The sequence below is a fragment of the Equus caballus genome, chromosome X (genome assembly GCF_041296265.1).
Source record: "Equus caballus isolate H_3958 breed thoroughbred chromosome X, TB-T2T, whole genome shotgun sequence".
Lineage (NCBI taxonomy): Eukaryota > Metazoa > Chordata > Mammalia > Perissodactyla > Equidae > Equus > Equus caballus.
In genome coordinates, this window is record NC_091715.1 from 11,545,108 (window position 1) to 11,572,846 (window position 27,739).

Below are 27,739 nucleotides of genomic sequence, written 5' to 3' on the forward strand. Positions count from 1 at the left end.
TTCAGCCAACTCTTTTCTAGCCCAGCTGCCTCCCGTCTTTCTGGCTCCCCTCACCACTTCTTTCTGGTTTTCCATTTCAGCTCCCAAATCCCTATCATTTGCAATGTGCCCCCTGCTATATTACAGGAAAAACAGAGGTTGTCAAGTTAAACCAGATAACATTACAAACGAATCCACTATCAGAAGGTTCTGGGCTATGTGTAGATTCCATGCCTCTTTCCTGCATTGGGTTGAAATCAATGAAACTGCCTTTTTTTTTTTTTTAAAGATTGGCACCTGAGCTAACAACTGCTGCCAATCTTTTTTCTTCTTCTTCTTTTCCTCCCCAAAGCCCCCCAGTACATAGTTGTATATTTTAGTTGTGGGTCCTTCTAGTTGTGGCATGTGGGACACCGCCTCAGCATGGTCTGATGAGCAGTGTGTAGGTCCAGGATCCAAACCAGCGAAACCCTGGGCCACCGAAGCAGGGCGTGCAAACTTAACCACTCAGCCATGGGGCTGGCCCCGAGATTGCCATTTTTGTAGGTAAAAAGTGGCAGTTTCATACAGTTCACTCTAATAATAAACAGCACAGACCCTGACATATGCATTTCCTCTGGTGCTCCTGAGGCTTTTCTTCTGTTTACCTCACAGTTCACGGTGGTGTTGCAGACAATTAAAGCAGCAGGAGGTGAGCTGCCAGGCAAGTGGCAGAAGATGTGAGAACTCCTCCAGTCCACTGCATTCTCCAACAGCAGGGTCAGAGGACCTCGCCCCTGCCCAGCCAGTCAGATTGCCTCTCCACCAGTCACCTGCACACTGAAATTGTGCTCATCCCTACTTTTCAAAATTCATCTACTCAGGAGCTTCTGCACGATTGTCTCCTCAATCCCCTTTATTACAATGACACAAAGTACTCAAGTTGGTTTAATAGGCTCACAAGATGGTGGGTAATCACCCAAGAGAACAAAAAAGACACAGGGAAGAAACTTGGCAACCTGGGAGAAAAAGCTCCTAAGATGCCTAAAATATCAGAAACTTTACTTAAAACACAGGGATGCAATACAAAAGGACTATGAAATGCATCGTGTTCTCTTCTCAGTTCGAAACGGGGACTACTTCCAAAGGGCTCTATGTGAGTACACACGTAGATCTATATTTAGACTCCTAATGGGCCGATCCATTTCACTTATGCTAAAAATAAAATAAATCAATTGTATAAAGAAAGAAAATTAAGAGACAAGGAAGATGTGTTGCCTCCAGACCCAAATTTCTAGAGGTAAACAATAGGGACTTCAGATGATTCCTGAAGATGAGGAACCAGTATAGATAAAGCTTTGAAATAAACCAAGAGAAATAACAAAGGTTAACGAAAGGCATTGATAAACTTGTGGCATAGTTTCTTTCCTCAAGGAAGAGAGAAAAATTTCCAGCTACAAAGGAGATTGAGGCATTTTCAAAGTACAAGTAGAAAGTACAAGTTAAGAAAATTCAAGATTTTTAACACTTGCCTTGTTCTCCACCTGGACGCCGTCACCTTCCCCCAGCACTGCTGTGTGATGAGGTTCTATTTTTTGTTGTGCATCATCAGGCCCTACAAAAAAGATGACCCACTAAATTTAATACTCATTATAGTATATTTATCAAATGATTACAAATTTGGTTAACTACATAGCACCGTAATATTAATTTCAACCTCAGAAATAACAGACTTAAGAATCTCCTTAAATCTCTTGGTTGATTATATTTGCAATTATTAAAGTCTCAAATTGGCTGGTTTCCAATGTTGAAAAGAAAAGGGGGTTGAGTCTGCATTGTATTTCCATTTACACTTTTAATGTCATGCCTAACAGTTCAATTAATAAGCAAAGTCCTTGGCATTATATGCTAATAGGAGTGTTTCCTTGGGAAAATTATAAATCTCACAAGGGTTAAGCATACTTAGGAAAATTAGTAAATTCATTTCAACAAGTATACTGAGCACCCACAATTGCCTAATACTATGAGAAAATACAAAGAAGTGCAAAGCAGATTCCTAGCGTACAAATAATTCAAAATCTCATTGGGAGAAACTAAATATATATTCATAAAATAACCAGAGAATTATTCAACTGAAAAATAAGTTGGATAGCTATTGAACTATGAACAAGGCCCTGTGCTAAATGCTGGGGTGCAGTGGGGATCTTCAGGATGAATATGTTTCCATCTCTTCTATACTGAGGTGCACAGATGAAACAATACAAATCAAATTATGTCTTAAAGGCAACAACAAAGTAATAAGCAAAGTTCAATGAGCGAACAGGGGGTTGTAGGGGCGAATTCAGGTCTAGGGACCCTAGGAATTTGTTGTGGAAGAGTAAAGACTTGAACAGAGCTCTGCAGGATTAGACAGACCTACAAGAGGCAAAGCTAGGATGAAGGACATTCTAGACAAGGGAATGGGAATGTGCAGGGCATCTCTGGGCGAATGGTGAACTTTCTACCATTGCTGGAACATTCTTCTGGGAAGAATGATGGAGACGTAGACTGCCTTCAGATCAAGGAAAGACTTGAAGGCCACGCTTATTCATATAACATGCAGGGCCTTTGAGGAGAGGGTGTGTGTGTGTGTGAAATGGTCAGATCTGTGTCATGGAGAAATGACTCTGGGAGCAGAGAATAGAATAAATTGGAAGGGGGAAGACTGAAGTTAGGATGACCCATTAGGAGTTTATTCTAACAGTCTAAGTGAAAATGAATTACAGTCTGAACTAGTAGAGTGAACACAGAAAGACAGGGATGGATTGGAGAGGTGGAGTTGTGAAAGAATCTCAAGATTCGGTGACAGTGGGACAAAGAAGAGTCTAACATGATTCTCACTAGGAGCAGAATGATGTAGTGACCTGAAGATTACAACAGCGGTTCTGCAAGAGGAGCTAAAGAACAGAGAAGCCAAAGTGGGCTAGAACAGCCACGGGAGGCCGTAGAGAGGTGGTGGGATTTGGGCTGGGTCTTTCAGTCAGCTAAAAACCATTCATGCAAGTGGACAACAGACAAAAGATTCTAAGCAGGGTGAGAGGCCCATAAGGATGTCCAGGGGGATACACCTGCATGACATCTGGGGATATAAATAAGGGCATTCACCTGACACGTTAGTGCTAAAGCTGAATAATCAGTAAGGAAGTGCTTATTTAAATGAAAACAATAGCTTGAGGAATTATTATGTAATAGAAACATAAGTTGTGGATTTTGTGAATATTGATTAGACTCTAAACATAGCTATATCTTCTGCAGAAATCCTCCTTATCTCCACTTTGGAGATAACCTATGTGAAGCAACAGGGTTCATTCTGATGCTTGCAAATGTGAAATAGGATTCTAATAGAGGAGGAGTTCTTAACCTGGAGTCAGCGTGCTCCCAAGGAGTCCGTAGATAGAATTTAGAGCGATCATGGACTTGGATGGGAGATAAATTACATCTTTATTTTCACTAACAGCCTACTGAAATGTGGCCTTTCCTTCAGTCATGAATATAGGTAACAAACCACAGCAGTATTAGCTGGACTGATGACTGTCTCCAGTAGAAATCACAGGTATTTTCCTATCACATTACAGTGTTGCAGATCTCTCAAAACACACTTTATGTTCAACACTACTTAGAATTTAGAACAGACCTGCTGCTGGATCATGTTACTTCAAATGTCAGTAGAGAAGCACCCATATAATTATACACCTGTTCTTTTAACATTTTAATGACTTCATTGAATTAAAAATACCATATCACTCAGAGGTGGGGCCTTGGCCAATGTCAAATGGGTCCATGGTACAAAGAAGATTAAGAACTTTTGTCCCAGAGACAGTGGTGTGCTGGTTAACGTTTAACAACTGGCTTTCGGGGACAAAGGGGAGAACAAACTTGATTTGTAGTGTGTGCCAATTTCCGTGGTGTAAATGGTCCCAGTGAAGCCAACTTGAAGCTCCCAGTGTGAGGTCAGGGAAGAGGTGCCCAACCAGCTCCTGCGAGCTGTCAAGAGCCAGCCCCAGCATACCACTAAAGGTTTCTTCTCCACCAAAGATTTAGGTCAACAAATTTCATGGAAGCAAATGATAGAACTCCATGGATTTTCCACTCATGCAAGGATTTGGCCAATAAAAGAGAGGTGTGGGAGGCTAAGAATAACCTCATTTAGAGTTGGGTAATATTTTCAACTGTCATATGGAGCAGCATTTTATTGTGTGCTTTACTAAGATTCCCTGGGAGCAATGAGCCATGTCTTTATCTTCAACTAATCCATATATAGCACCCATTACCCACATGGTCTACTCCTGGCCCCTAACTTAATCACATAGAACATTTCATGATACACAGACTAAAACAATTTATAAAGCCTTTTCACTATTTTGTTTTGTTTTTTTGAGGAAGATTAGCCCTGAGCTAACTGCTGCCAATCCTCCTCTTTTCACTGAGGAAGACTGGCCCTGAGCTAACATCCATGCCCATCTTCCTCTACTTTATAGGTGGGACACCTGCCACAGCATGGCGTGCCAAGCGGTGCCATGTCCACACCCGGGATCCGAACTGGCCAACCCCGGGCTGCCGAGAAGCGGAACGGAACGTGTGAACTTAACTGCTGATCCACCAGGCCAGCCCCTCTTTCACTGTTTTAATGGAGTGAGCTGGCAAGAGACAGCTCTCAAAAATAATGCTGAATTGGGATTTCTCTGTACCTCCTATCAGGGTAGCTTGTTTGACTATGGCGTTCATTGGTCTGTGAGGAAATCTTAATTTAGAAACCAAGAGTTGATGTTTTGCTAAGAGCGCTCACTCTAACTTTATATGGAATGTATTTCTGCCCATTCTTCTTGCTGATCTGGGAGAGGAATCACAGTATTGATACTGAAGAGGCCATTGGCAATGCTCCCCCCCCCGGCAGGCCTTTTTTATAGAGCCTGTAGTCAGGTTTCTAGGCTAATTATTTTAAACGCACCTTTAGCTTCTGTATTATTTTATGAAATGTTTAAAACAAGGTCACAGAAAGCAAAACTGATTCTATCTTCATGTCATTTCTATGCTATTTCACCCATCTGGTTATCTCCTGAACCTAAAATAAGTCTCAAAGGAAATATATTTTATTGTTTCTGACTACTTTCAATTATAAATAGAGCCAAATCAGATAATAAATAGTTTCCATTGAGAAGCTTCGCCAAGAATGTTAAATCTAATAGTGCAGTTAAGGAAAATTTAACTGAAAACAATTTAATTACAAATATTTTTGTTTGCCTAAACAATCATAAAAGGGCAAAATACTTTAAGACATATTTTAAAGTCAGTGCTGCATCTTCAATGTGTGATTAATTGCTGTACAATTTTCCCCATATGCCAGATTTCTTTCTTCTTCTTCTTCTCTTTATAAGAACAGCTATCCCATTTACTCTCTGTTCCACACATTCTGGTACTTCCATCATAGATTTTGATATCATTAATTTCATATGTACAGTGGAAGCCCCTTTATCTGACACAATCAAGATCATTAATTGAAAAAGACAAACTCAAACATTTTATTTTAAATTAAAGTGTAAATTTGCATTCATTTGCCAATTTTTAGAAATAGAGTCAAGGTAGGTCTGTCGGTTGGATTAAAGCACAGTCTTTCTTCCTTTTTTTTCTCTTTTTTAAAATTTTATTAAGGTCACAATAGTTTATAACATTGTGAAATTTCAGTTGTACATTATTATTTGCCCATCACAATATGTACGTGCCCCTTTACCCCTTATGCCCACTCCCCAGCCCCCTTCTCCTCTGGAGAACACTAATCTGTTCTCTTTGTCCATGTGTTTATCTCCCAAATGTGCATGAAATCATATGGTGTTTGTCTTTCTCTGTCTGGCTTATTTTGCTTAGCATAATTCCCCCCAGGACCATCCATGTTGTTGTGAATGAGATGACTTTGTCTTTTTTTTACAAGTGAGTAGTATTCCATTGTATATACACCACATCTTCTTTATCCATTCATCAGTCGATGGGCACTCGGGTTGCTTCCACATCTTGGCTATTGTGAATAATGCTGCAATGAATAAGTCTCTTTGTATTGTTGATTTCAAGTTCTTTGGATAAATACCCAGTAGTGGGATAGCTGGGTTGTATGGTATTTCTATTTTTAAATTTTTGAGAAATCTCCATACTGTTTTCCATAGTGGTTGCACCAGTTTTCATTCCCACCAGCAGTGTATGGGGGTTCCCTTTTCTCCACATCCTCTCCAACACTTACTATTTTTTGTCTTGGTGAGTAGAGCCATTCTAACGGGTGTAAGGTGCTGATATCTCAATGTAGTTTTGATTTGCATTTCCCTGATGATTAGTGATGTTGAGCATCTTTTCATGTGCCTGTTGGCATCTGTATATCTTCTTTGGAAAAACGTCTGTTCATATCCTCTGCCCATTTTTTGATCAGGTTGTATTTTTGCTGTTGAGTTGTGTGAGTTCTTTATATATTTTGGAGATTAACCCCTTGTCTGATAAATGATTTGCAAATATTTTCTCCCAGTTGGTGGGTTGTCTTGTTTTGTTCCTGGTTTCCTTTGTCTTGCAGAAGCTCTTTAGGGTGATGAAGTCCCATTTGTTTATTTCTTCTTTTGTTTCTCCTGTCCGAGTAGACATGGTATCTGAAAAGATCCTTCTAAGACCGATGTCAAAGAGTGTACTACCTATATTTTCTTCTAGGAGTTTTATGATTTCACATCTTACCTTCAAGTCTTTAATCCTATTTTGTTAATTTTTATGTATGGCAAAAGATAATGGTCTACTTTCATTCTTTCTCATGTGGCTGTCCAGTTTTCCCAACACCATTTACTAAAGACTTCCCTTTCTCCATTGTATGTTCTTAGCCCCTTTGTCAAAGATTAGCTGTCCATGGATGTGTGGTTTTATTTCTGGGCTTTCAATACTGTTCCATTGATCTGTGTGTCTGTTTTTGTACCAACAATACCATGATGCTTTGATTACTATAGCTTTGTAGTGTATTTTGAAGTCAGGGATTGAGATGCCTCCTGCTTTGTTCTTTTTTCTTAGGATTGTGAAGCACTGTCTTTCTTTGTAAAGCATATGCATAATGCACCACTGAAATCCTTCTAGATTATTAGTTCCCATCAATCTTTTATTCTCATTTCTCCCATACTAATTCAAGGCTTTTCTTTAGCAACTCATGTTTACAAAGCATTTGACTTAGTTGTTCTAGAAATACCAACTCTCTTTTCACACTTACATCATTCATTTACATATTATTTAATTAAATTGTATAATACAAGTATTGGTGCAACTGGTATAAACAGATTTGAGAGCAATCACAACTGCCTTTAAGTCCACTTCAATTCTGTTGTAGGGAATAGCAATGGGCAGGTAGACCAAGAGAGCTGACTGTAGGGGAGGTAGATATTTCCTCTACCCTATCTGGGTTCTTCTGGCCGGAAAATGAATTAAATTCACATGAGACAGAATAGCAGGAGAAAATTAAACAAAGCTTTATAACATGTATACATGGGAGAGGCTCAGGCAAGCTGAGCAACTCGCCAAAATGGCTGAAGCCACCACCTTAAATATCATATCCAGCTAACGACAAAAGAGGGTGTTGAGGGTGGAGGGGGAGTCGATCATGGGAGACTACCACACAAGTACAGTAAACAAATGCAGATTTAAGTCCTTGCCTTTGGCATTGATTAAGAGTTTCTAGAAATAAGGTTATCCCCCTCTTCCTGGTACAGAGAGGGAGACAACTTTACAGATGGAGATTTCCCTTACAAATGTAAATGTTTCCCAACAAAGGGCAAGCAAACTCCGCTCCTCGGAGTTGCTTTTATTAAAAGTAACCAGCCCCAAACAATCCTCATGCCAAAGAGACGTATCTTGCGGTGGCCAATTCCAGGCCCCCACATGATCATCCTGGGTGTTCAGGCACCCCACTCAAGGTATTCACCATGCAATGAAGAGCACTGTCTCATCCAATTCATTTTGGGTAAGTGGAGGTCAATTTGGAGGGCTTCTAGTGCTTCCTCACCTTTATTGAGATCCAGGGCTGTGTCAAACTTCTTAATACTACCCAGAACCAGAAGCAAATGGTTGAGCACAAACTAAGCATGAGTAATTACTTATTTAAATAAGTTTGAAACAATTTACCACCTATATAAGCCAGTTAGCTGTCATTTCAATAACCACAGACAGACATTTTCAGATTTTCTAAATATATTTTCTAAGCCCCAACAGTATACTTGTTAGTGGTCCTTCTAAGGGACTGGTATCCAAGCTGATAAACTGTCCCAAGTTTCAAGGATACAGAATCTAAACTCTTCTACCCTTTTGATCTCCATGTTAACGCTCAACGTCACTTTCATCTCAGCTTCAGGGAAGGGGTTCAGGGCTAGTATCCTTGGGATCTATTGGTTTTCTGAACATGTAATTTTTACCTTTTTTTGATTTTTTAAAATCATACATTGCACAGATTTTAGCTGAGGGCTGGTCAAAGGACTTGTTGCCTCAGTACAAGATCGCTGTCAAAGATGTCTCTCTCTCCCCTGCACAATTTTTAAAGCTACTATCCAACAGTCAGCTTAGAAGGCTTGAAAAAAACCCAATGTATCAAAAATTAATCTGGCAAAGCACAAAATATCTCAATATATAAATACTTTTGTAAATAAGAAAGTGCTAATTCTACTCATCTCACTTTAGTTCTCTTAACTCCTTGTCTTCTTCAGGGTGTCATTAGGGGGCAATTACACAGCTTCACCGTACTCACCTTGAATGTTAAAATGCCTGACTAACTTAGACAACTTGCTAATGTCCAGAATTTTCTAATGTTCAAAACTACACCTGTCTAAACTCAAACTAAATCTACCAATGTTCATCTCTTAAGCACTTCCTGCATCAATTAATACTGTTTAATAGTCCTCCTAAATCTCCATTTTAAGGAATCTCCTAGATTACTTTTTCAACCCAAACTGCTATCTATTTACTCCAGCCCAATACACAAAGTATATATATTATAACATCTATTTCAACAGAGCAGAGGTGCTTGTCATTTTGAAAAAGACAATTACTTGCTTATCAGTTCCTGCCATCAGTGGCTGGCTGGTGCCACCCTGGTTTTATAAGCAAGATAAAATTGAGGCAGTAAAGTCAGGAAGCATTTTCTGGATTCTCTATAGATTTTATAGGTCAGTATATATTCAATAGCTATTTCTGCTTTGTCATTTCTTTTTCTCTGGTGATTTGGTTCTTGACCTTTTGTTTTTCTCATTAACATCTCTATTAGGGGGAGGGTAGGAGGAAGGGAAGGAGATAACATTCTAATGAGGTCATCTGGCTTGTCACTCATTGGCTAAAGCAGAGTCCCAAGAGGCCAGTTCTGCCAACTGGATTCTCTCCACGGTCCAGTTAACTCTGGACAGATGCAAGTTCACTCTAGCACTACACACTGCGACCCCATTTCCTGCCAGATGTTCTGCTCTTGTGGCCCATGGTCACGAGGGGGGAACCAGGCCAGAGAGTAGAGATGACTCAGGAAAACCCTGCCTCTCCCTGAGAAAAACAAGTGGCTATATAAGTCATCCTTATCCCACAAATTGTTGAGCTTTTCACTTGCTAAATTCTTGGACTAAAGGTCTGTCAGGAAACAAGGCTGTAACTACTAATTAAAACAGGTTTTAAGATCCTTTGTTAATTTTTCTCCCCTTCATTCTCTACAACTCCATTTAAACCAAAATCAAATGTGAGCTTTTCTAGAGCCCACAAGTTAAGAAAGGTTTTTACATTTTTAAATGGCTGAAAAAAATCAAGAGTAGTATTTCATGACACATGAAAAATACATGAAATTCACATTTCAGTGGCCATAAATAAAGCTTTATTGGAACAGCCACCCCAGTTGCTTACGTATTTCCTGTGGCTGCTTTTGTCCTACAAGGGCAGGAACGAGTCATTGTAACTGAAACTGTACGGCCCCCAACGATGAAAACATTTGCTATCTGTCCTTTTACAGGAAGTTTGCTGCTCCTGTTTTGCCTCCTACACAAACATTTCTGGTATCCTTACCACCTTAGAATTCATGTGCTTGCTTTATGACTTTTCATTTGTGCAGATTATTTTGTTTCTCTTAAAATCATAAGTCAGGGGTGCCACCTCCATAAAAATGGTTTTTACTTTCCATTTTTATAAAGTACCACGTGATACTCAAGATTTTCAAAAATCATAAAAACAAATGATGCTTCATCTCTTCCAGATAGTTAATGTAGTTTAATGTGTGTGCACACAGACTTGAGATACTACTACTAAATTTTTTCACTCTTTCTCAAATGCTAAAATAAATGAATTTTGCCTCTGACTCATACTTGAAATGCTTTCAGTGAAAGAGGAACTAAGCCAATTTCTACTGTATAAAATCAAAATACATGGGCTTGGTTACCATTATTTTCCAGAAGAATAATTTGAAGCAACTGAACACTCCCTTTTTATTTATTTTATTATTATTATTATTATTATTATTATTTTGGTGAGGAAGATTTGCCCTGAGCTAACATTTGTTGCCAACCTTCCTCTTTTATTTTCTTTTCTGCTTGAGGAAGATTAGCCCTGAGCTAACATCTGTGCCAGTCTTCCTCTATTTTTTTTTAAAGATTTTATTTTTTTCCTTTTTCTCCCCAAAGCCCCCTGGTACATAGTTGTATATTCTTCGTTGTGGGTCCTTCTAGTTGTGGCATGTGGGATGCTGCCTCAGTGTGGTTTGATGAGCAGTGCCATGTCCGCGCCCAGGATTCGAACCAACGAAACACTGGGCTGCCTGCAGCAGAGCGCACGAACTTAACCACTCGGCCACGGGGCCAGCCCCTCTTCCTCTATTTTGTATGTGGGATGCGTCCACAGCATGGCTGACGAGTGGAGTAGGTCCGCGCTAGGGTCCAAACTCCTGAACCCAGCCCGCCAAAATGGAGTGTGTGGAACTTTAACTACTCAGCCACAGGGTCGGCCCCCAAACACCCCTTTTGGAGAATACACAAAATGCTTTAAATAGCTCCAGGTGTGGCCTTCAAACCCTGAGCAGATGCTGTCAGTAAGCCAGCTGTCTGGGGCAGGGAGTGTATTGCCCAAGGAGGTGGTCATGTTAGGGCCCCAGGAAGTTCACTGCTGAGGAGGCTAGTCTGCAGGAGGCGGGTAGAGAGCACCCAACCCCAGAGGGTCTCAGGAACGAGATTTTTGGCCTGCACCTTGGAGCAGTCAAATGCTCTCCCCGCCTCCTGCCCCCCCCCCCCGCCATCACTGTCCATGAGGTGCAGGGGAGAGAGGGGAGGCTGGCTCACGTAGTTTAGGTTTTCTGGAAGCCAAACCTGAGAGGCACATTTGCATACAAGGAGTTTATCTGGGAGGCAATCCCAGGAAACAACAGTCCAGGAATCAGGAAAGTTAGGAAAGGAAAGGCAGATGATGAAGGGTATGTTATCAAGTACACTCCCATTATGGGTATGAACATCCCATGGGGAAACTCTAAGAAAAGGCCTCACACACAGGCCTCAGAGTTAGCTCACCTGAGCAGTGAGGAAGTTTCTGGGAATATGAATTCCCCAGCACTTTCCTCCTGTCCCGACTCAGGCAGAGCAGCCTTCCCAGGTTTCAAAGAAAGCCTCAGGCCAAGAGCCACAGATAGTACTGGCAGTTGGAAGTTGGTCAATGGGCACTGTGGAGCTAAGGCCCCAGGGGTGTGGGCAGGGCACCAACAGCATCTGCTACAGCAGTTTTCTGTCAATCCTACAGAGAGACTTTTCCTGGCACCCAGGCTGCTTCTAGGAGGATGGGGAGGGTGGCAGGAGATGCAGGCAGGAGCCAGCCTGCTCTACAAGCTGCACTCTCCCGCCACTCCTGGCTCTTCTCCTGCTGGGTTGGCTAAAGGGCTTAGACTAGAAAAGACAAGTTAGATGGCGTGGTCCCTGCTTTGTCATCATACAAAGAATATGGGGTGGGGTGTGGGGAGTAGGATTGAGGAGACCTTGGTTCTGGTCCCAGATGGACTGACGCATCATCCTGGCAAGGTAAATAACTTTCTTTAGACTTTACTTTCCTCATCTATAAAATTAGAGTTGGTTGGGTCTCAACATTCCTTCTAGGCTAGACTCAACAAGCGACACATATACCACCCTTGGAATAAGAGAAAACCAACAATGAGATTTCTCAGAGGCACCTGGGACTGAAAATTCACCTCCTTCCACCTCCTAGGAGATAGATTCCTGCTCCCCTTAGAGCTCTATCCCTTGATCAGTATGGAGGCTGTCAATATCTCAGCAAGGTATCAACCCACATAATCGTGCCTGGACCTTACAGCTGCACACAGTAAAATGTCTGCTGTCATGACTGGTGTTCATATTCTCTTCCCTCACTGAACATGCTGGAACCTGAGAGGTGCCCTGCCCTGGGCATACCAGTACGTACTAGGATGTAGAAACAGCTGGTGTCGGACAGGAGGTGGCGTAGTATTCAAGTACATGAGAGGTGTCATCTTACCTTTTCTCTTCTTCTGTAGTTTAAATTTTACTGCAATTGAACCCAAGGCAACATACTCATCACTTACCAATATACACATTTCCAGATATGGTATAAATGAAGCTTGTCCACCCTGAAAAGGGACCAGTGACATTAAAAAGTTAGTGTCCAGAATGCCAAAAGGAACAAAGACATAACAATATATTTTAAAAATATCTCTATATATGAAATACAAATATATAAATTTATATGACAGATATAAAAGATATATTTGGAGATTAAATCCTTTATTTTCTTTTAGATACATATTTAAAATTTAAGTTCTGTAATGTGAGCTGTTTAAAACATACACATACACACCCATAAACCTAAATGACTTGGCCCCAAATGTTTTTGAGCCACCCAAGCAGAGAGTGTACAATTCACTTGGCTATACACCTACAGGCCAACAGCTGTACTGACAAATAAAGTGTTTCTTCCAGTTCTAACATCATGCTAATACAACTGTGACACACACACACACCAGTGTGGCTAATCTTCAGTTTCTTGTGCCTCTAGGTAGTTTTAAGTGTGAAGAGAATGCTAGAAATATGCTTTTCTTTACTAAGTTACATTTTACCCAGTGAACTCATTCCTTTTTATCTATCCTAAAATGGAGCATGAGTTGCAGGGATGCAGGGATGCATAATCTTTGGGGTATAAATGGGCTTCGGATGGCCTGTGCACTCCCTGGGATTGTCCACACAATTTTTCAAGTGTGTACACTTTTCTGTGAAGAGGGTACACAGCATACACCAGATTCCTACTGGGACCCGTGGGGCCAAGAACTCAGAACCATGGACCACCTGCCGTTTGTTCTTTCAGCACCGGCACTGGATTTTCATGGGTATTTATGTGTTGTACCTATGGCCCAGAAGATGCTGTGGTGACACTGAGAGACATGAACCTAGAAATGACAAGCTCAAAATGGAATTAGACCATCATTCTGTGTACCTTCCATGGAAAAGAGAGAAGATCTGGGAAGGGACTGCAGGGCAGAAAGGCAGCGCACAGACTGGAGTCTGTGTGCGAGTCAACGTGGTGACAGAGTAAACAAAACAAAGGCAGATGTGGAAGGATCATGGAGGACAAAATATACTCTAGGGATGTGGATGTGATGGCAGGTGAGTTGAAACATGCAAGAGAGGTACAAAAGAAAAGGTATAACTGAGAAAACTTAACATAAATTGAGTCTGGTTAACAAAATCCGAAAGATGGCAAAAACAGACACTTGGGTGGATGCCAAAGGATATTCTTTCACCCTCCTATTTCAGTTTTCCCTCTGAGATTTTACTAGAACAAGTTTAAGGCCTCTGGTAGTAAGGCTGTTTGCTCATAGCTCACTTACACATTTTCTCCCTTATTGACCCACTCGCTCAGTCTACTATCATGTAGTGAACATTTGCCACTCATGTGCATGCACTGTGGGTGGAGACATGAAGATGAATAAGGCACAGCCAGGTTTTCAAGCTGTGCAACTTTGGGGAGGGAGGTTTGTGGTGGATGCTGAAAACCCACGCTAACAATTCACAGCCACGATTCCCCCTGTCTTATCCATCTGGATGGGCTGCTCCACTAGAGCACTTCTCTCTCTGCCCTCGAATGGGTGGGAAGCTTCCTGAGTCCTACTTAGCCTGATTTATAATAAAACTCTGCAACAAAACCCCTTTCTTCATTGCTTTTTAAAAAAATTGTTTAAATTTCTTTTTCAAAGTGCAAGTGTCTTTACTGATTTTTTCTCATCACAAAAAAGTAAGACACATTAACTTAAAAGATATTTTAAGACTGTAAAAGTGTGTGATGTCGTCTAAACTGAAAAACTTTCTGCAATCTTCACACTCACCCTGAGATAAATATTGTTAGCAATTTGGTATTTGGGCTTTCAGTTTCTTCTTTCTTTTATGTGCCGTAAAATTTGCTTAAAAACTACAACAAACTCAATGTTCTGTTTTGGACACCTTTCCATGTCAAAACAGAGACATAACTCATCCTTGGGAAAGACTGCAAAGCATTCCATTGTAAGAACGTGTCCTAATTTATATAACCGATCCCCTCTTCACAGTTGCAAGGCATTAAAAAATTAATGGTTTCCAAGTGCGACAGAACCTCAAGGCTCTCAGTTGCTCAACTGGGTTTTTAACTGGGATTATTCTGACTGTTCTAATCTCATTTCTCTTCCATGCCCTTTGCTTCATTCCTACTCACCCTCCAAGCAGAGAGCCAATCCACACATAATTGCCTCTGTCTGTTTTCTTTCCATTTTTATCTTTTTCACACAATCCAGAAGGATCAAACATTTGCTTAAAGGAATGGCCAAGTCAATTTATTCAGTCCATTCACCTATTTTTGCGCTGTGAAAAAGTCTTCTATTAGGATATAGATTCCATCTTTACCAGGAATAACACAATTCATATTACTGGTTGGAAGGCACAGAGGGTTAGAGGGAATGGAATAGGAACAGGGAGCAATTTCCTTTTTTTCTTCTTTTTAACATGTTGTCCATCTGCACTTGCTTCTATTAACTAATTTCCATTAAGCATTGTTTCTTAAAGCTACAGCAAAACAAGAGCCAAACTGTGTGAATGCCTACTATATGTTTAAGAACCATCATATGTTATTAGAATTCCTTCTCTGCTAAGAGCAGAATTGCATCAGCAAAGAGCTCTCTTGTGAGATTTTCAGGTGCTTCTCATCTTTCTAGCTTCCCCCACCTCTCCTCCCACTTTTGCGTCCTGCCCCAGGAATTGATACCCCCCCCCACCCCCGCTCAGGAGGTGACAGACCCTATACTTTCCTTTCTTCTACAAATGTGGTTTCCAAGCTACTGGCTCTTTGCAGCTGGGAAGTTCTTCCCTTCCCTGGGGCAATGACAAAGAAAATGAGTCGGGCTAGGGGTCACATTTTACTTCTGGTCCTGTAGGAAGGTTTGATCAGCAAGACATTTAAGTCAGACCTCCTTTAGTCAAGCATAAAAAATGTAAAACTTGTCTTTTAAATATGTAAATCATTTTCTGCGGCATTTGCTCTCATTTCCAGGGAGGTTCCCAATTCTTGCAAATGTCCCTAGTGAGAGCTTTTCTTGGCCTACATTTCCTGCCTTAACCCAGCTCATTTTTCTCCTGCCTCAGTCTTTGAGTTCATTATTTCAATGAACTTTACAACTACTCCTTACACATGTATGTGTAAAGGAAGTAGAAAAATACGGTCTGGTAACACACCAAGTCCCCGACAAAGGTCAGCTTTGGAGAGGGAAGGAGAGCAGGGAATGGGGCCAAGGAGAGAATGAACCACTCTCCAAGCTCTGGGTCACACTGGTTGCCAGACCCCAAAGCGGTGCTGCTTCCTAAGAGCCCTCCCTGGATGTCCCTGCGCTTAGCTTGGGCGGGCAGCTCCCATCGACCTGAGGCCTAGCCTCCTAGGACAGGAGGCAGACACACCTGGTCCTCTCCTCTCCCTCCTCATTCCACCAAATTGTTTTCTAATTTTTATTTTGAAATAATTTCAGACATATAGAAGAGTTACAAAAATACTACAGAGAATTACCATACAGCATTCACCCAGATTCTCCAAAAGGTAACATGTTGTCACATATGCTTTATAATTCTTCTCTCTAGAAATATATATCATTCTTTTTTTCTGAAATATTTGAGAGTAAACTGGCAGACATGATACCCTTTTACCTTGAAATAATTCTCAGTATGTATTTCCTAAACACAAGGATATTTTCCTATATAACCATGGTGTACTTATGAAAATTATAAAATTGATACAGTATCAATGAAAAAATTATGACCATTAATACAACACTATTATCTATGTATAGATATTCGAATTGTGCCAGTTGTCTCAGTAATGTCTTTTATGGCAAAAAGAAAAAAATTTCCAGGCCAGGATCTAATCCGGGTTGACATGCTGCATTTAGTTGTCATGTTTAATCTCCTTTCATCTGAAACAGTTCCTCAGTCTTTTTCTTTCATTAAAAGTACAGACCGGTTATTTTGTAGAATGCCCCTCAGTTTGGGTTTGTCCAATGTTTCCTCATCATTAGACCAAAGTGTTTGTTAATCCCTTCCCTCTCAACTTTAGAGAAGAGATTGTATTTATTTTCAATATTTTAAATTTTTAATTCATAAGAGCACAAAGGATGAAATAATGAACATATATGTTGCCATATTTATTTTATATCTCTTTTCTTTTACAGATGAAATCATATAAGTGAGAGAAATATCCCCTAACTGGTTGCATCCCATCCATTTTCTACACACAGCACATGTGACCTTTCTAGAAGCCCCACTTAAAACCTGGCAATGGCTCCCTGGTCTCCCAGGACAAGCCTATAGCCCTGACCCTAGCAGACAGACTCTTCTCAGTCTGGTCCTACACTTCTTCTCCAGTATCGCTCCTTCTCTGCCTGTCCCACCTCCATAGTCAATTCCAACCCAGCAACCCCTCCGGGGAAAGGAGGAAGGGTAGGGCAGCAGCAAACCTTACAGGGGCCTTTGGTGCCATGGAAAACAAACCAACTAAGGGACAATAAAAGAGCAATTAAACGAACACACACAGTTACAGGCAAAAAGTGCAGGTTTAAAAATCAGCAAATGACCCCCAGGCAGATCTAGGACCAGACTCCTAACCTCTTTGAGCCCGTCTCCTGGTTTGTAAAACAAGGAAATAATATGTATAACACAGGGCTGTTGTGATGGTCAAGTGGCGCTGTATATCTGTGCCTACATATATATATGTACATGGGCATGAGTGTGTGTTACAGGTTTTTAACATTATCTACACAATGCCTGGTACTTAGCAGGCATTTACCAAATGTCAGTTCCCTTTCCTGCCCCTTCCTTCTCTTTCCACTCTCCTCAGACCTTATGTAGGTCAGGGTTGCAGTGGCTGCTATCTATGCTTCTGATGAGCTGAGACCCAGGCCAAAGAAGGGTCATCACCACAGAGATGACCTCATGCTCCCCAGTGCACCCCTCTCCAGTCCAAGCCAACTGGTCTCCTCGTGGACTGCACTATGCACTGAGCAAAGCTCAGCAGGGTCTCTGTTTCCCAAAATGTAGAGAACGGATCCTTGCTGTCCCTGTCAAGAACCTTGTGGCAGTTAGGATGCTGTCTGTGTCCCAGCAAACACTGCAGTCTAGAATTGGTGACATAAGGTGGGCTTTCTGATCATACAGCTACTGACAGCTCACTATAAGAGCTCTCAGTGTGCCAAGAACAAGCATTTAGGCTCCATCTTATAACCAAACAGAAACAGAAAGAGAGAAGTGTCAACTTTGTAGCACTGCAATCTGGAAAAGAGAGAGGTTATTAGATAACCTTGTGGGAATTTCATCAAAAGAAAACAGGAGAATGCCCATTTTACCAAATTTGGTGAGTAACACCAATAATAAAATGCCCGACAATATTGCATAGAATGATACACAGATAAAGACACTTGAGACAACTAGCTTTCCAGAGTAAAATATAGTCAGAATGTGTTTCAAACATTCCAGTCTGATCATACTACGATCTGTGTTTATAAGCCACGGGCATATAACATGAAGAGCCATCTCTAAAGATTCTATATTTTAAACAAGAACACTTACAACCTACAAGAGAACCTTCCCCAACGGTTCAGTCCACACTGATAATACTGAATATTCATTGCATCAGAGGCTAACAGAAAAACTAAGACAAACGAAATTTAACATTTTGAATGAGAAATGTATTAGGAATGTCAGCTCTTTAGAATGCACGCTCTCAGAAGGCAGCCTTCTGTGTGTCCAGAATGGAGCCTAGCCCTCTGGAGGACAAACTCTGCTGACTATCTTCTCGCTAATAAAATAGCAAGAAAAAAATATATTAGAATCTCCTACAAGCTTATCCTGCCCTTTAGAGACCAAGCCTACATTGACGTTTTCCCATCAACAAGACATTCAATGTGATCATTTTAACTAAAATGATACATGCTACTATTATTTCTTGGTTTTATTTGAACCACCTTTTATTTGAGACTTTTTCTCCTCTTCAAATATACAGTATTCACAATTGGTTTTTAACTGCTCAGAAAAATTCAGGAAATAATTCTTACAGGCAGTTATAATCATAAAATTATATTTAGGGTTGTAAAATAGAATCTACAGTCATGCGTTGCTTAAAGATGGGGGTGCATGCTGAGAACTGTGTTATTAGGTGATTTCATCATCGTGCAAACATCATAGAGTGCACTTACACAAACCTAGATGGTATGGCTTACTACACACCTAGGCTATACGGTACTAAGCTTACGTGAGCACCATGGTATATGTGGTCTATCATTAACCAAAACGTCCTTATATGGTGCATGACTGTATTTTAGGCACTTGAACTTAGATTGAAGCCAAGTTTATAGACAATTAAGAACTAAAACATACAGAGCTTTAAGGATTAAATAAAGGTTCAGAAAACAATAGAAACTTGAAATAAGTAGAGAGTGTTATAAACACCCCTAAGATTATTGGAGGGCATATTTAGACACCTGGCTCTTTGTAACAGAAAAAGATTTTTAAGTAGTACCTGTAAAATATGAAAAAAAATACATCCTTGTCAAAATCAAAATGTGTTTAAATTCTTAGAATAGTTTCTTACCTTACATTGACCAGCAATTTCATCTGTTCTCTATTAAAGATGATATATTAGGACAAAATAATACAATTTTCAAACTGGTGAGATTATTCATTAAAAAATTTTCAAAAACAGTCATTTTTTTTTAACCTATCTGCAAAACCCTGGGTTTCTTTCCCAAGACTCCCAAGGCACTACCAACAGGGTATTCGTCACGAAAGGTCCATTGTTGTGCCTGATACTTAGTGGTTAAGAGTCACAGTGAAAATCAGACTGTGTGGGTTAGAAGCTCAGCCTCAACACTCACTAGCTAGTTGACCTTGAATAAGTTACTTAACCTCTTCGTATCTCAGTTTCCTCATCTGAACAATGGAATCATCACAGTCCTTACCTCATGGACTTATAAGGCTCACAGGTGTTAGTACACAGGAAGTTCTTAGAGCCATTTCTGGCAAACAGTAGGCACTTAATAAATGCTAGCTATGGTTATTGTTATTACTACAGGATGATTCAGTGAAGTGTGAGCTTCCAAAAATGTTCACGATATTTCCCATCATGGATTTTCGCCATTTTTTCTATCTTTTTCAAAACCACATTTTAAAAAATGCAATTGTACCTCACCACACAAGAAAAGCAATTCCAGGTGTAGATAAATCAATATGAAAGGCAAAACAAGAAAGCATCTCCAACAGAACATTCTCATGATCTTGGATTAGGGAAAGATTATTAAAGAAGCTACAGCAAGCACCAACCATTAAGGAACAGACTGATAGAATTAAGGAGCTTTTATTTATTAAAATGTAGGGAAATATAATAGTACAGAAGAGTGAAAAACAAGGAAAAAGGGAGAAGATATCTGCAACACAAATAACTGACAATGCAGAATATATAAAGAGCTCCTACAAATCAATATGAAAAAGACAGACAACCCACCCAAAGGAAAATGACATGAAGCTTCCCACTGGATAATTTTATATTTCAAGCTCTGGTTCATGTTCATCACTGCTCTGAAGACTTACTGATTAATATCCATAACTGTTACGGGTATATTCTAAGTATGAGGGGAATCATGATTGAATATTCTAATGTACTACTGGTAAGTAGTACATTAGTACATTAGAAAGCTTTGCAAAAACTACCCATGAATTAAATCATGTATTCTGTGTAGTAAACAAAACCAGCTTTTGCTTTCTCTATGAGAACACCTGAAAATCTAAAATTCCACGTGAATCATTCATGTTTGGGGCATTCTCCTTTAAAAAGTAGATAATGACTATGAAAAGACATTTAGGCAGGAACTCTAAGGAGAACTCACCATGTATTCTCCAGAAATAAAGAAAATCACAGGCAAGAGAAAAAAGTCACTACTTCATTTTTGACTCATTGACCATATGGAAAAATGTGTGGCACTTTGAACCAAGATCATAAGCTTGGCAAGTCGACTCTGAGACTCCCTCTGTCTCGTGGTATTCATGCCCTGTACAGCCTTTCTTCTCTGAGTATGGGCTGCACCTAGTGACTTGGTTCTAACCAGCAGAATAAGGCAAAAGTGGTGGGATGTCACTTTTGAGATTAGGTCACATAGAGATTCTGGCTTCCATCTTGCTGATCCTCTTTTGCTCACTCACTTGTTGGCTCTGATGAAGCCAGTGGCCATGTTGTAAGCCACCCTACGGAGACTCCCACGTGGCAAGGAACTGACAGCGGACTTCAGGCAAGAACTCTTGAGAAACTGAATGTTGCCAACAACCACATGGGTGTGAGCTTGGAAGTGCATCCTTCTCAAGGGAGCCCAGGGATGACTGCAGCCCCAGCTGACACCTCGATTGCAGCCTTGCAAGAGTTCCTGAGCCAGAGGACACAGATAAACTGTGAGACACTGTAAGCTAACCAATGTTTTAAGCCACTAAGTTTTGGGGTAATTTGTTATGCAGCAATATAGATAACTAATATAATAAGATTTATTTAAATATATCCTAATGTGACTTACTGAGTAGCTACTGTATGCAGGGATTAAAATCTATTTTTTCAAAAAGTGTTATAAAGCATTTATTTCTTTTTTCCTCCAGCTTTATTGAGATATAATTGATGTGGCTCCTTTCCTTTTTATTCCCCTGGAAGGTAAACACGGAGGCAAAAATATATTAGTGATGTTTAAGAGGGTGTATTAGCTTCTTATTGCTGCTGTAACAAATTACCACAAACTTGGTGGCTTAAAACACCGAAATTTATTATCTCACAGTTCTGGAAGGTAGAAGTCCAAAAATGAGTCTCCAGTGTCTGAAATCAAGATGTAGGCAGGGTAGCATTTCTTCTGGGGGCTCTAGGGGAGAATTCGTTTCCCTGACTTTTCCAGATTCTAGGGGCTGCTCTTATTTCTTGCCTTGTGGTCACCTTCCATTCTCAAAACCAGCAATTACATCACTGTGAGCTCTGCTTCTATTGTCACATCTCATATTCTCTGACTCCTGTCTCCTTTTTCATTTCTACAGCTCCTTGTGCTTATACTGGGCCCACCTGGATTATTCAGGGCACTTTCCCCATCTCCAGATGGTTAACTTAATCACATCTGCAACCTCCTCTTTACCATGTATGGTGACATAGTCACAGGTTCCAGTGATTAGGGCGTGGACATCTTTGTGGGGCCACTATTCTGCTTACCAGAGAGGAGTAGGCTATATGTTCTCTAAAGAAATTTTGTTGATTGATGTACATATACTGTAAAGAAAAGTTAAAAGTTGAGGGAAGCAAAAAAGGCTTAACAACATTACATTTTCCCATACCATAACAATCCTTCATTTTTAACATTCCAGATCATGCTTTTAAATACCTAGTAGGAGAGATGCTGTGAAGGAAGATGGAAAAATAAACAGAGTGGCTGTTGAGGGCCAAACTGGGATGCAGTCAGTCAGAAGACAAAAGGGACATGAGGACCAGAAGGCACAAGTTTCTTGGAAAAGATTGATATTTTCCTAGAAATACAGATTTATGTCCTTCTCAATGAATGATAACAAACAGTGTTATCTGTATATCAGCTTACAGCAGGGAAAATCAGGTTGCTTTGCAAGAGATGGCAAAAGTCACTGCAAAACAACAACTACTTCCTTTAGCCAAGAGCTAACATGAAAAATGTGTGGCCGATGTGAAAGGCATCTGGTACTGTCAGAGACTCAATAAATCGGATTCTTTGTAAGTGATGCACCGTCCAGCTCAATTCCTGATATCAGCTGCCTTCCAAATCATCACTGCATGAAACATCTGTTTTCTGCAAGATTAGCACAACTCCACAGAAACATGCCTTGCCCGAAGGAAATAAAGAGATGGTAAAAATCGATCCCAATACTATTTATGGGAATAAGTTCAGATAAAACCTATTCTGGTTCATGAGAATGTTTCCAGTCTCCCTTAACTGGAAGTCCCTTGGAAAAGATGCATTTCCTGGTATCATCAATGGGATGGTAGCAGTGTCTGCCTCTATTTCTAACCCTTTAGTTTGGTAATGATACAACAAAGTCAACAGTAAATTAGTTAGATTGCAAAGCTTATGCCAAAAGCCAAACATAACCCAGACATCCATGTCAAATCCCTTTACCGTAACAAAACAATCAAAGTATTATAAACAAAACATGCCCAGGACCCAGCCAATAACCCACACAGTTCAAGGAATATTTGCTGCAGCAAAGCACTTAAATAAAGTGAATTTAGACAGTTATTGGATTTTATAATGGAATTGGACCTGGAAAGGTGGTATAAAAAAATAGACAAAGGGTGACCTTAACTTGAAAATAAAATTTATACACGTAATTTTACCAGTCAATATGTCTGATGACAGGCAGCCAGAACTATCAAATCCGTGAATAATAAGTCCTTTGTCATACTTAAATTAATTGTTTCTCTAGCACTGGACAGGGAAGGCTAAAACTTTGGATTGGTCACCCAACGCAACGCAAGCATGGATGAGAGAGTGAGTGTGCATATGTGTGTGTGTGTATAAGAGAAGGAAAGAGAGAGAGAGAGAGAGAACAGACTATAACTGGAAGTGACATATTGGAAAAGATTGGTTCTTCTGCTTCACAGCTGGGTTTATAAAACCTGTTTCAAGTGGCTTCACAGTGACTCAATGATAAACATGCATTTCTAAGCTACTTGCTTTTGTATCCGTCCAAAAATGCTTTTGAAAACCAATCTCAGGTCTAAAACTCATAGTGACAAAATATTATAAAAGTACAGCTTTGTAAACCGGCAGATATACATTCTCTCACAAGGCAATACAGGATGGTGGCTAAGCATAGAGCAAACAGTAACAGGAACCATAGACAGCATTGGTGGGGACATGGAGAAACTGGTACTCTCATACACTGCTGACGGAAAGCGTGAACTGTCTTTTTGGACTGCAATCTGACAATGCCTTTTAAAATGAAACTTGCATATACTTTGTGACCATCCTAGAAACCCGTCACATCAAAATAAGTCCCCATATGGAAGGACATGTATACAAGGATGTGCACTGCCGACCAGTGTGCAGTAGGCAAGCACTAGGAACAAAGGCAGTGCTTGATGACAGGAAATAGCTAAATGCATTGTAGACAACCCAAGGCACAGAATGCCGCCATCAAAGAGAACAAGACAAGTAGATGGGGAGGGAGTTCCAGGAGATATTGCTCAGTCAAAAAAGCAAGAGGCAAAAGTGTATTTCTAATATGATTCTGTTTTAGTAAAACAATGACAAAATAACCCTGTATATGTGTATATTTACATGCACATAGATGTCAGTGCAGAAAAGTGAGTATGGAGAAAATACAGCAAGGTCTACTTCAAGGATATAACTGGGATTCATCCTGGATCTGGGACAGAGGGAGGGCATTGCTATGGGTGCATAAGGGAGGGAAAGGGATCAGAGGGAGGCAAACTCAAACGTAAAAAAAGCACTGCACTAAAAGTGCAAGCATATGTGTTTTCACACTTATTGTTAGAAAAGTTATGTGTAAAGGGAGGCATATGTTAAAGTGAATTAATTTAAAATTTTTTTCTGTACTTAAAAATAGCCAGAATGAAAAAACCAAAGAAGAAAATAACGGGTGGGAGGATGCCTAATGACCTGAGGTGCAGCCATTTTTAAAAAATAAAATTAGTCTTAAATACTTGGAAGTTTTCTAATTATTCTTTGGACTTAAATGTCAATTTAAAGCTAAGTCCTCCACAACAATGCCTTTATCAAGAGATACGAGTATCTCAGTCAACGATGCACTTGTTCGTAAGTAATAAGGCCAGAATTTGCGAGTCACTAGCGGCCCAGCAGTCGGGAGACATGGTAAAAGCCCTGCCTTGTCCAGCAGGTCTTTACGTGGCCTTGAACAAGGAAGTAATCTATTGGACCTTCAAGTTCACACCTGTATGATGAGGGGAGCAGCTCGGACGGTCCGTCCCTAACATTTTACGAATTCTTCCTGATTTTCTTAACTTGAAATCCTCATCAGCATTTGCTAATTTTAAACATAACTAAACATAAAGTTCATAGAACTTTGTGCTGAGATTCAGAAACAAGCACATTCCGGAGAACACGGTCCCTTGTTTTTAGCCCTGAAATCATCACTAAACCCCAGAAGACGTCATACCTTTAGGAATAGGCTGGGAATGCTTTGCTCCTTGGTCCAATTTGAAGTCCAAATATAAGGTGGGTGTGCGAGTGTAAATCTTGGACTGAAAAGAAAAAGGAAACCATAAGCGTCTTTCCAAGAATAAGGTTCTTTACTTCAGCGGGGCCCTTCTGTGATGGGCCCGAGGCCTGGACCCATTATATTTACAATTCTTCCTTAGGAAGTGCTGTTAAAGTGGGGAGATGGGCTGCCAATACAGCCCTCTCTTAAGAGTCTTGGTCTAAAAGTTAGCCCTCCTAGCTTGACAATATGGTTGACAAGTTAATTTCAGGAATGACCACAGTCTTCCTAGAGCCACTTCTCAAATACAGTCTGATATTAAGAGTTTATTGGCCAATAGTCGTTCCAACTTTCTCACCTCCAGTCTTCCACTCGATATGTTAGGTTATCTCACATCCAAATGTATGTTTTTTCTCCAGGTCTCAGTAAAGCCACGTCCATTTTGAAATTCAAAAAAAGTGGCCTGTAAATATTTTTATTTGTTCTAACTTGGCCCTCTTGAAAAAAAAGGTGGTCCACCACTGCTGGTTTGCAAAAGCCATAACTGCAAATATAAGAAAGGCAAACTTTTGCAGGCTTTTGTATTGTAAACTGTGGCTTTGATTCCATCAACAGTTAAGCAGAGTTTGTAATTCAATATGATACCATTCTGAATCCCTGGCATAGACTAAAATCCAAGGGATTATCACTGTTGTTACAAACCTTATTATGTCTCATTGTTTATCAAAAAGCCCCAGTGGTTCTGTTCTGCTTTTTTTAAACTTAAAATACACACAAAAATGAAAAAGCACATAGCATCAAATTTGGCAAGGACGTAGAGTAACTGGAACTTTCATACACTGCTGGTGGGACTATAACTTGGTATGAACACTTTAGAAAACTGCTTGGTAGTATGCGGTACAGATGAATATATGCATCATCTATGACCCAGCATTCCAACTCATAGGTGTACCCCAACAGAAATGTTCACCTAAAGATATGTACACAAATCTTGACAGCAAGACTGTCAGTAACAGCCCAAAACTGGAAATATTCTAAATGTCTTTAATGATAGAATGGCTAAATGAATTGCAATATACTTATACAATGGAATACGGTACAGCAAGGAGAACGAATGAACCAAATACATGCAACAACTCAGAGGAATCTCACAAGCACAATATTGAGCAAATGAAGGTAGACACAGACCATATACCACGTGATTCTATTTCTATAAAGTTCAAAACAAGGCAAAACTAATCTAGGGTGTCAGAAGTTAGAAAACTGGTTACCTTGGGAAGGTTAATAACTGGAAAGGGTTAAAAAGGGGGCTTTTAGGGCCTGGCAATATTCTGTTTCTTGACCTGGTTTCTGGTTTCATGGGTGTCTTCACTTGGTGAAAATTCTCTGAGCTGTACACTTGATTTGTATACTTTTCTGTGTATATGTTATCTTAATAAAAAGTTTACATTCATTAAAAACATGCACATGGAAATAGACCAAAAGAGAGAATCCAGAGCCCAGAATTATTTATTATCTTTGATAAAGGCATCATTTTGCAGAGAATAATTATGTAAACTCCATGAGGACATGGATATTTTTGCTTTTTTCACCTAGGGTCAACCCACAGTGCCTGTCACATAGTAGTTGCTCAATACATATTTTTTTTCTTAAGATTTTTTTTTCCTTTTTCTCCCCAAAGCCCCCCAGTACACAGTTGTATATTCTTCGTTGTGGGTCCTTCTAGTTATGGCATGTGGGACGCTGCCTCAGCGTGGTTCGACGAGCAGTGCCATGTCCGCGCCCAGGATTCGCACCAATGAAACACTGGGCTGCCTGCAGCGGAGCGTGAGAACTTAACCACTCAGCCACGGGGCCAGCCCCAATAAATATTTATTGAATAATGTTTCATAATGGAAAATCCCATGTATGATAATGCATTTATTTATAGTATATATAGGGCATTCATCAATATCTTTACCTATATTTAGCAAAATGCCTCTCTTCAGGACAGGTGATTCAGTATGGTCAAAGTATCAGTCTGCACATTAAACTTTTGGATAGAGAAGTGTAAATAATGCTATAGAAGATTGTTCCCTTTCCAATCAATGTCTCATGTATTGAAGGTTCCGGCTTTAAATAGTCTGGTAGGTGGTTTTACTTGGCTTAGAAGATCAAGCTGCATCAATACAGCTTCAAAGACTGGAAAAGCAAATTCCCCTGTGCACACATAAATGAAACCAGAAAGACCCGTGACATCAAGTGCAACCTGAGGCCAAAGATTCACAATCAATCTGAAGAGCTTGAAACATACATAAAACAAGGGCAGTACCCGTGGGACACAGGGTCTGATTCTCCAGTATCATTAGTTGTATAATAGACCATCTGGAAAGGATCTGGTTTTGTCTGATGAAGACTTCTAAAATTACCTCTAAAAAGATCAAGGGTAAGCTTCCCATAATATCAGATAACTTCTCTTCCTGGGCAATATTTTGCTCTCTTCCAGAAAAAGAACCCATGTTTGGTTTAAGCATCTTTCCTAACTTCTGCCTCAGTGGCAGAGGCAGTACACCTGCCTATAGTGAAGAGATTAATCACAAAAGGCTCTTGTTTTAATTTTTCCTAGAAATACTCCCAGAACGTAGTCATAAAAATAACCTTGAACTGGAAACTAGGAGTCTTTGATGCTAGCGCTGCTTCTCCTGCTGACTAACGAAGCACTTATCTTCTTCTGGGTTTAGTTCACTCATCTGAAAATCTGGTGTTGGAACTCACTGACGTTTAAGTCTATTTCTGGTTCTGAAATTCCGAGTCAGAAAATTAATGTTTTCCCCCATGTTTTAATTTTTTTTAATTCCCTCCTGATTTCTCAGAATAGAGCTGTAGAGAAGAGAGAATGTGGCTGTGGCAAGGGAGAGCAACTAGTGCTGTGGGAGTGAGTGGGGAGCGGCTAGTTAACTCGCTTTATTTTGCCCTCAACCTCAGCCATCAATCCTGCCCTC

At 40.2% G+C, this 27,739-nt stretch overlaps 1 protein-coding gene across 4 annotated transcripts in view; it reads right to left on the reverse strand.

Moving 5' to 3' along the window:
- PIR (pirin) overlaps positions 1 to 27,739 on the reverse strand; it is a 92,578-nt gene that overhangs the window by 11,193 nt on the left and 53,646 nt on the right. For all 4 annotated transcript variants that reach the window (XM_001490018.7, XM_070256948.1, XM_005614004.4 and 1 more), the window contains 3 exons: positions 24,717 to 24,801; positions 12,560 to 12,604; positions 1,491 to 1,573 (listed from right to left, as the gene is read on the reverse strand). In XM_001490018.7, coding sequence (XP_001490068.1) covers positions 1,491 to 1,573; positions 12,560 to 12,604; positions 24,717 to 24,801 — 213 coding nt within the window. The remainder of the gene's footprint in view (positions 1 to 1,490; positions 1,574 to 12,559; positions 12,605 to 24,716; positions 24,802 to 27,739) is intronic.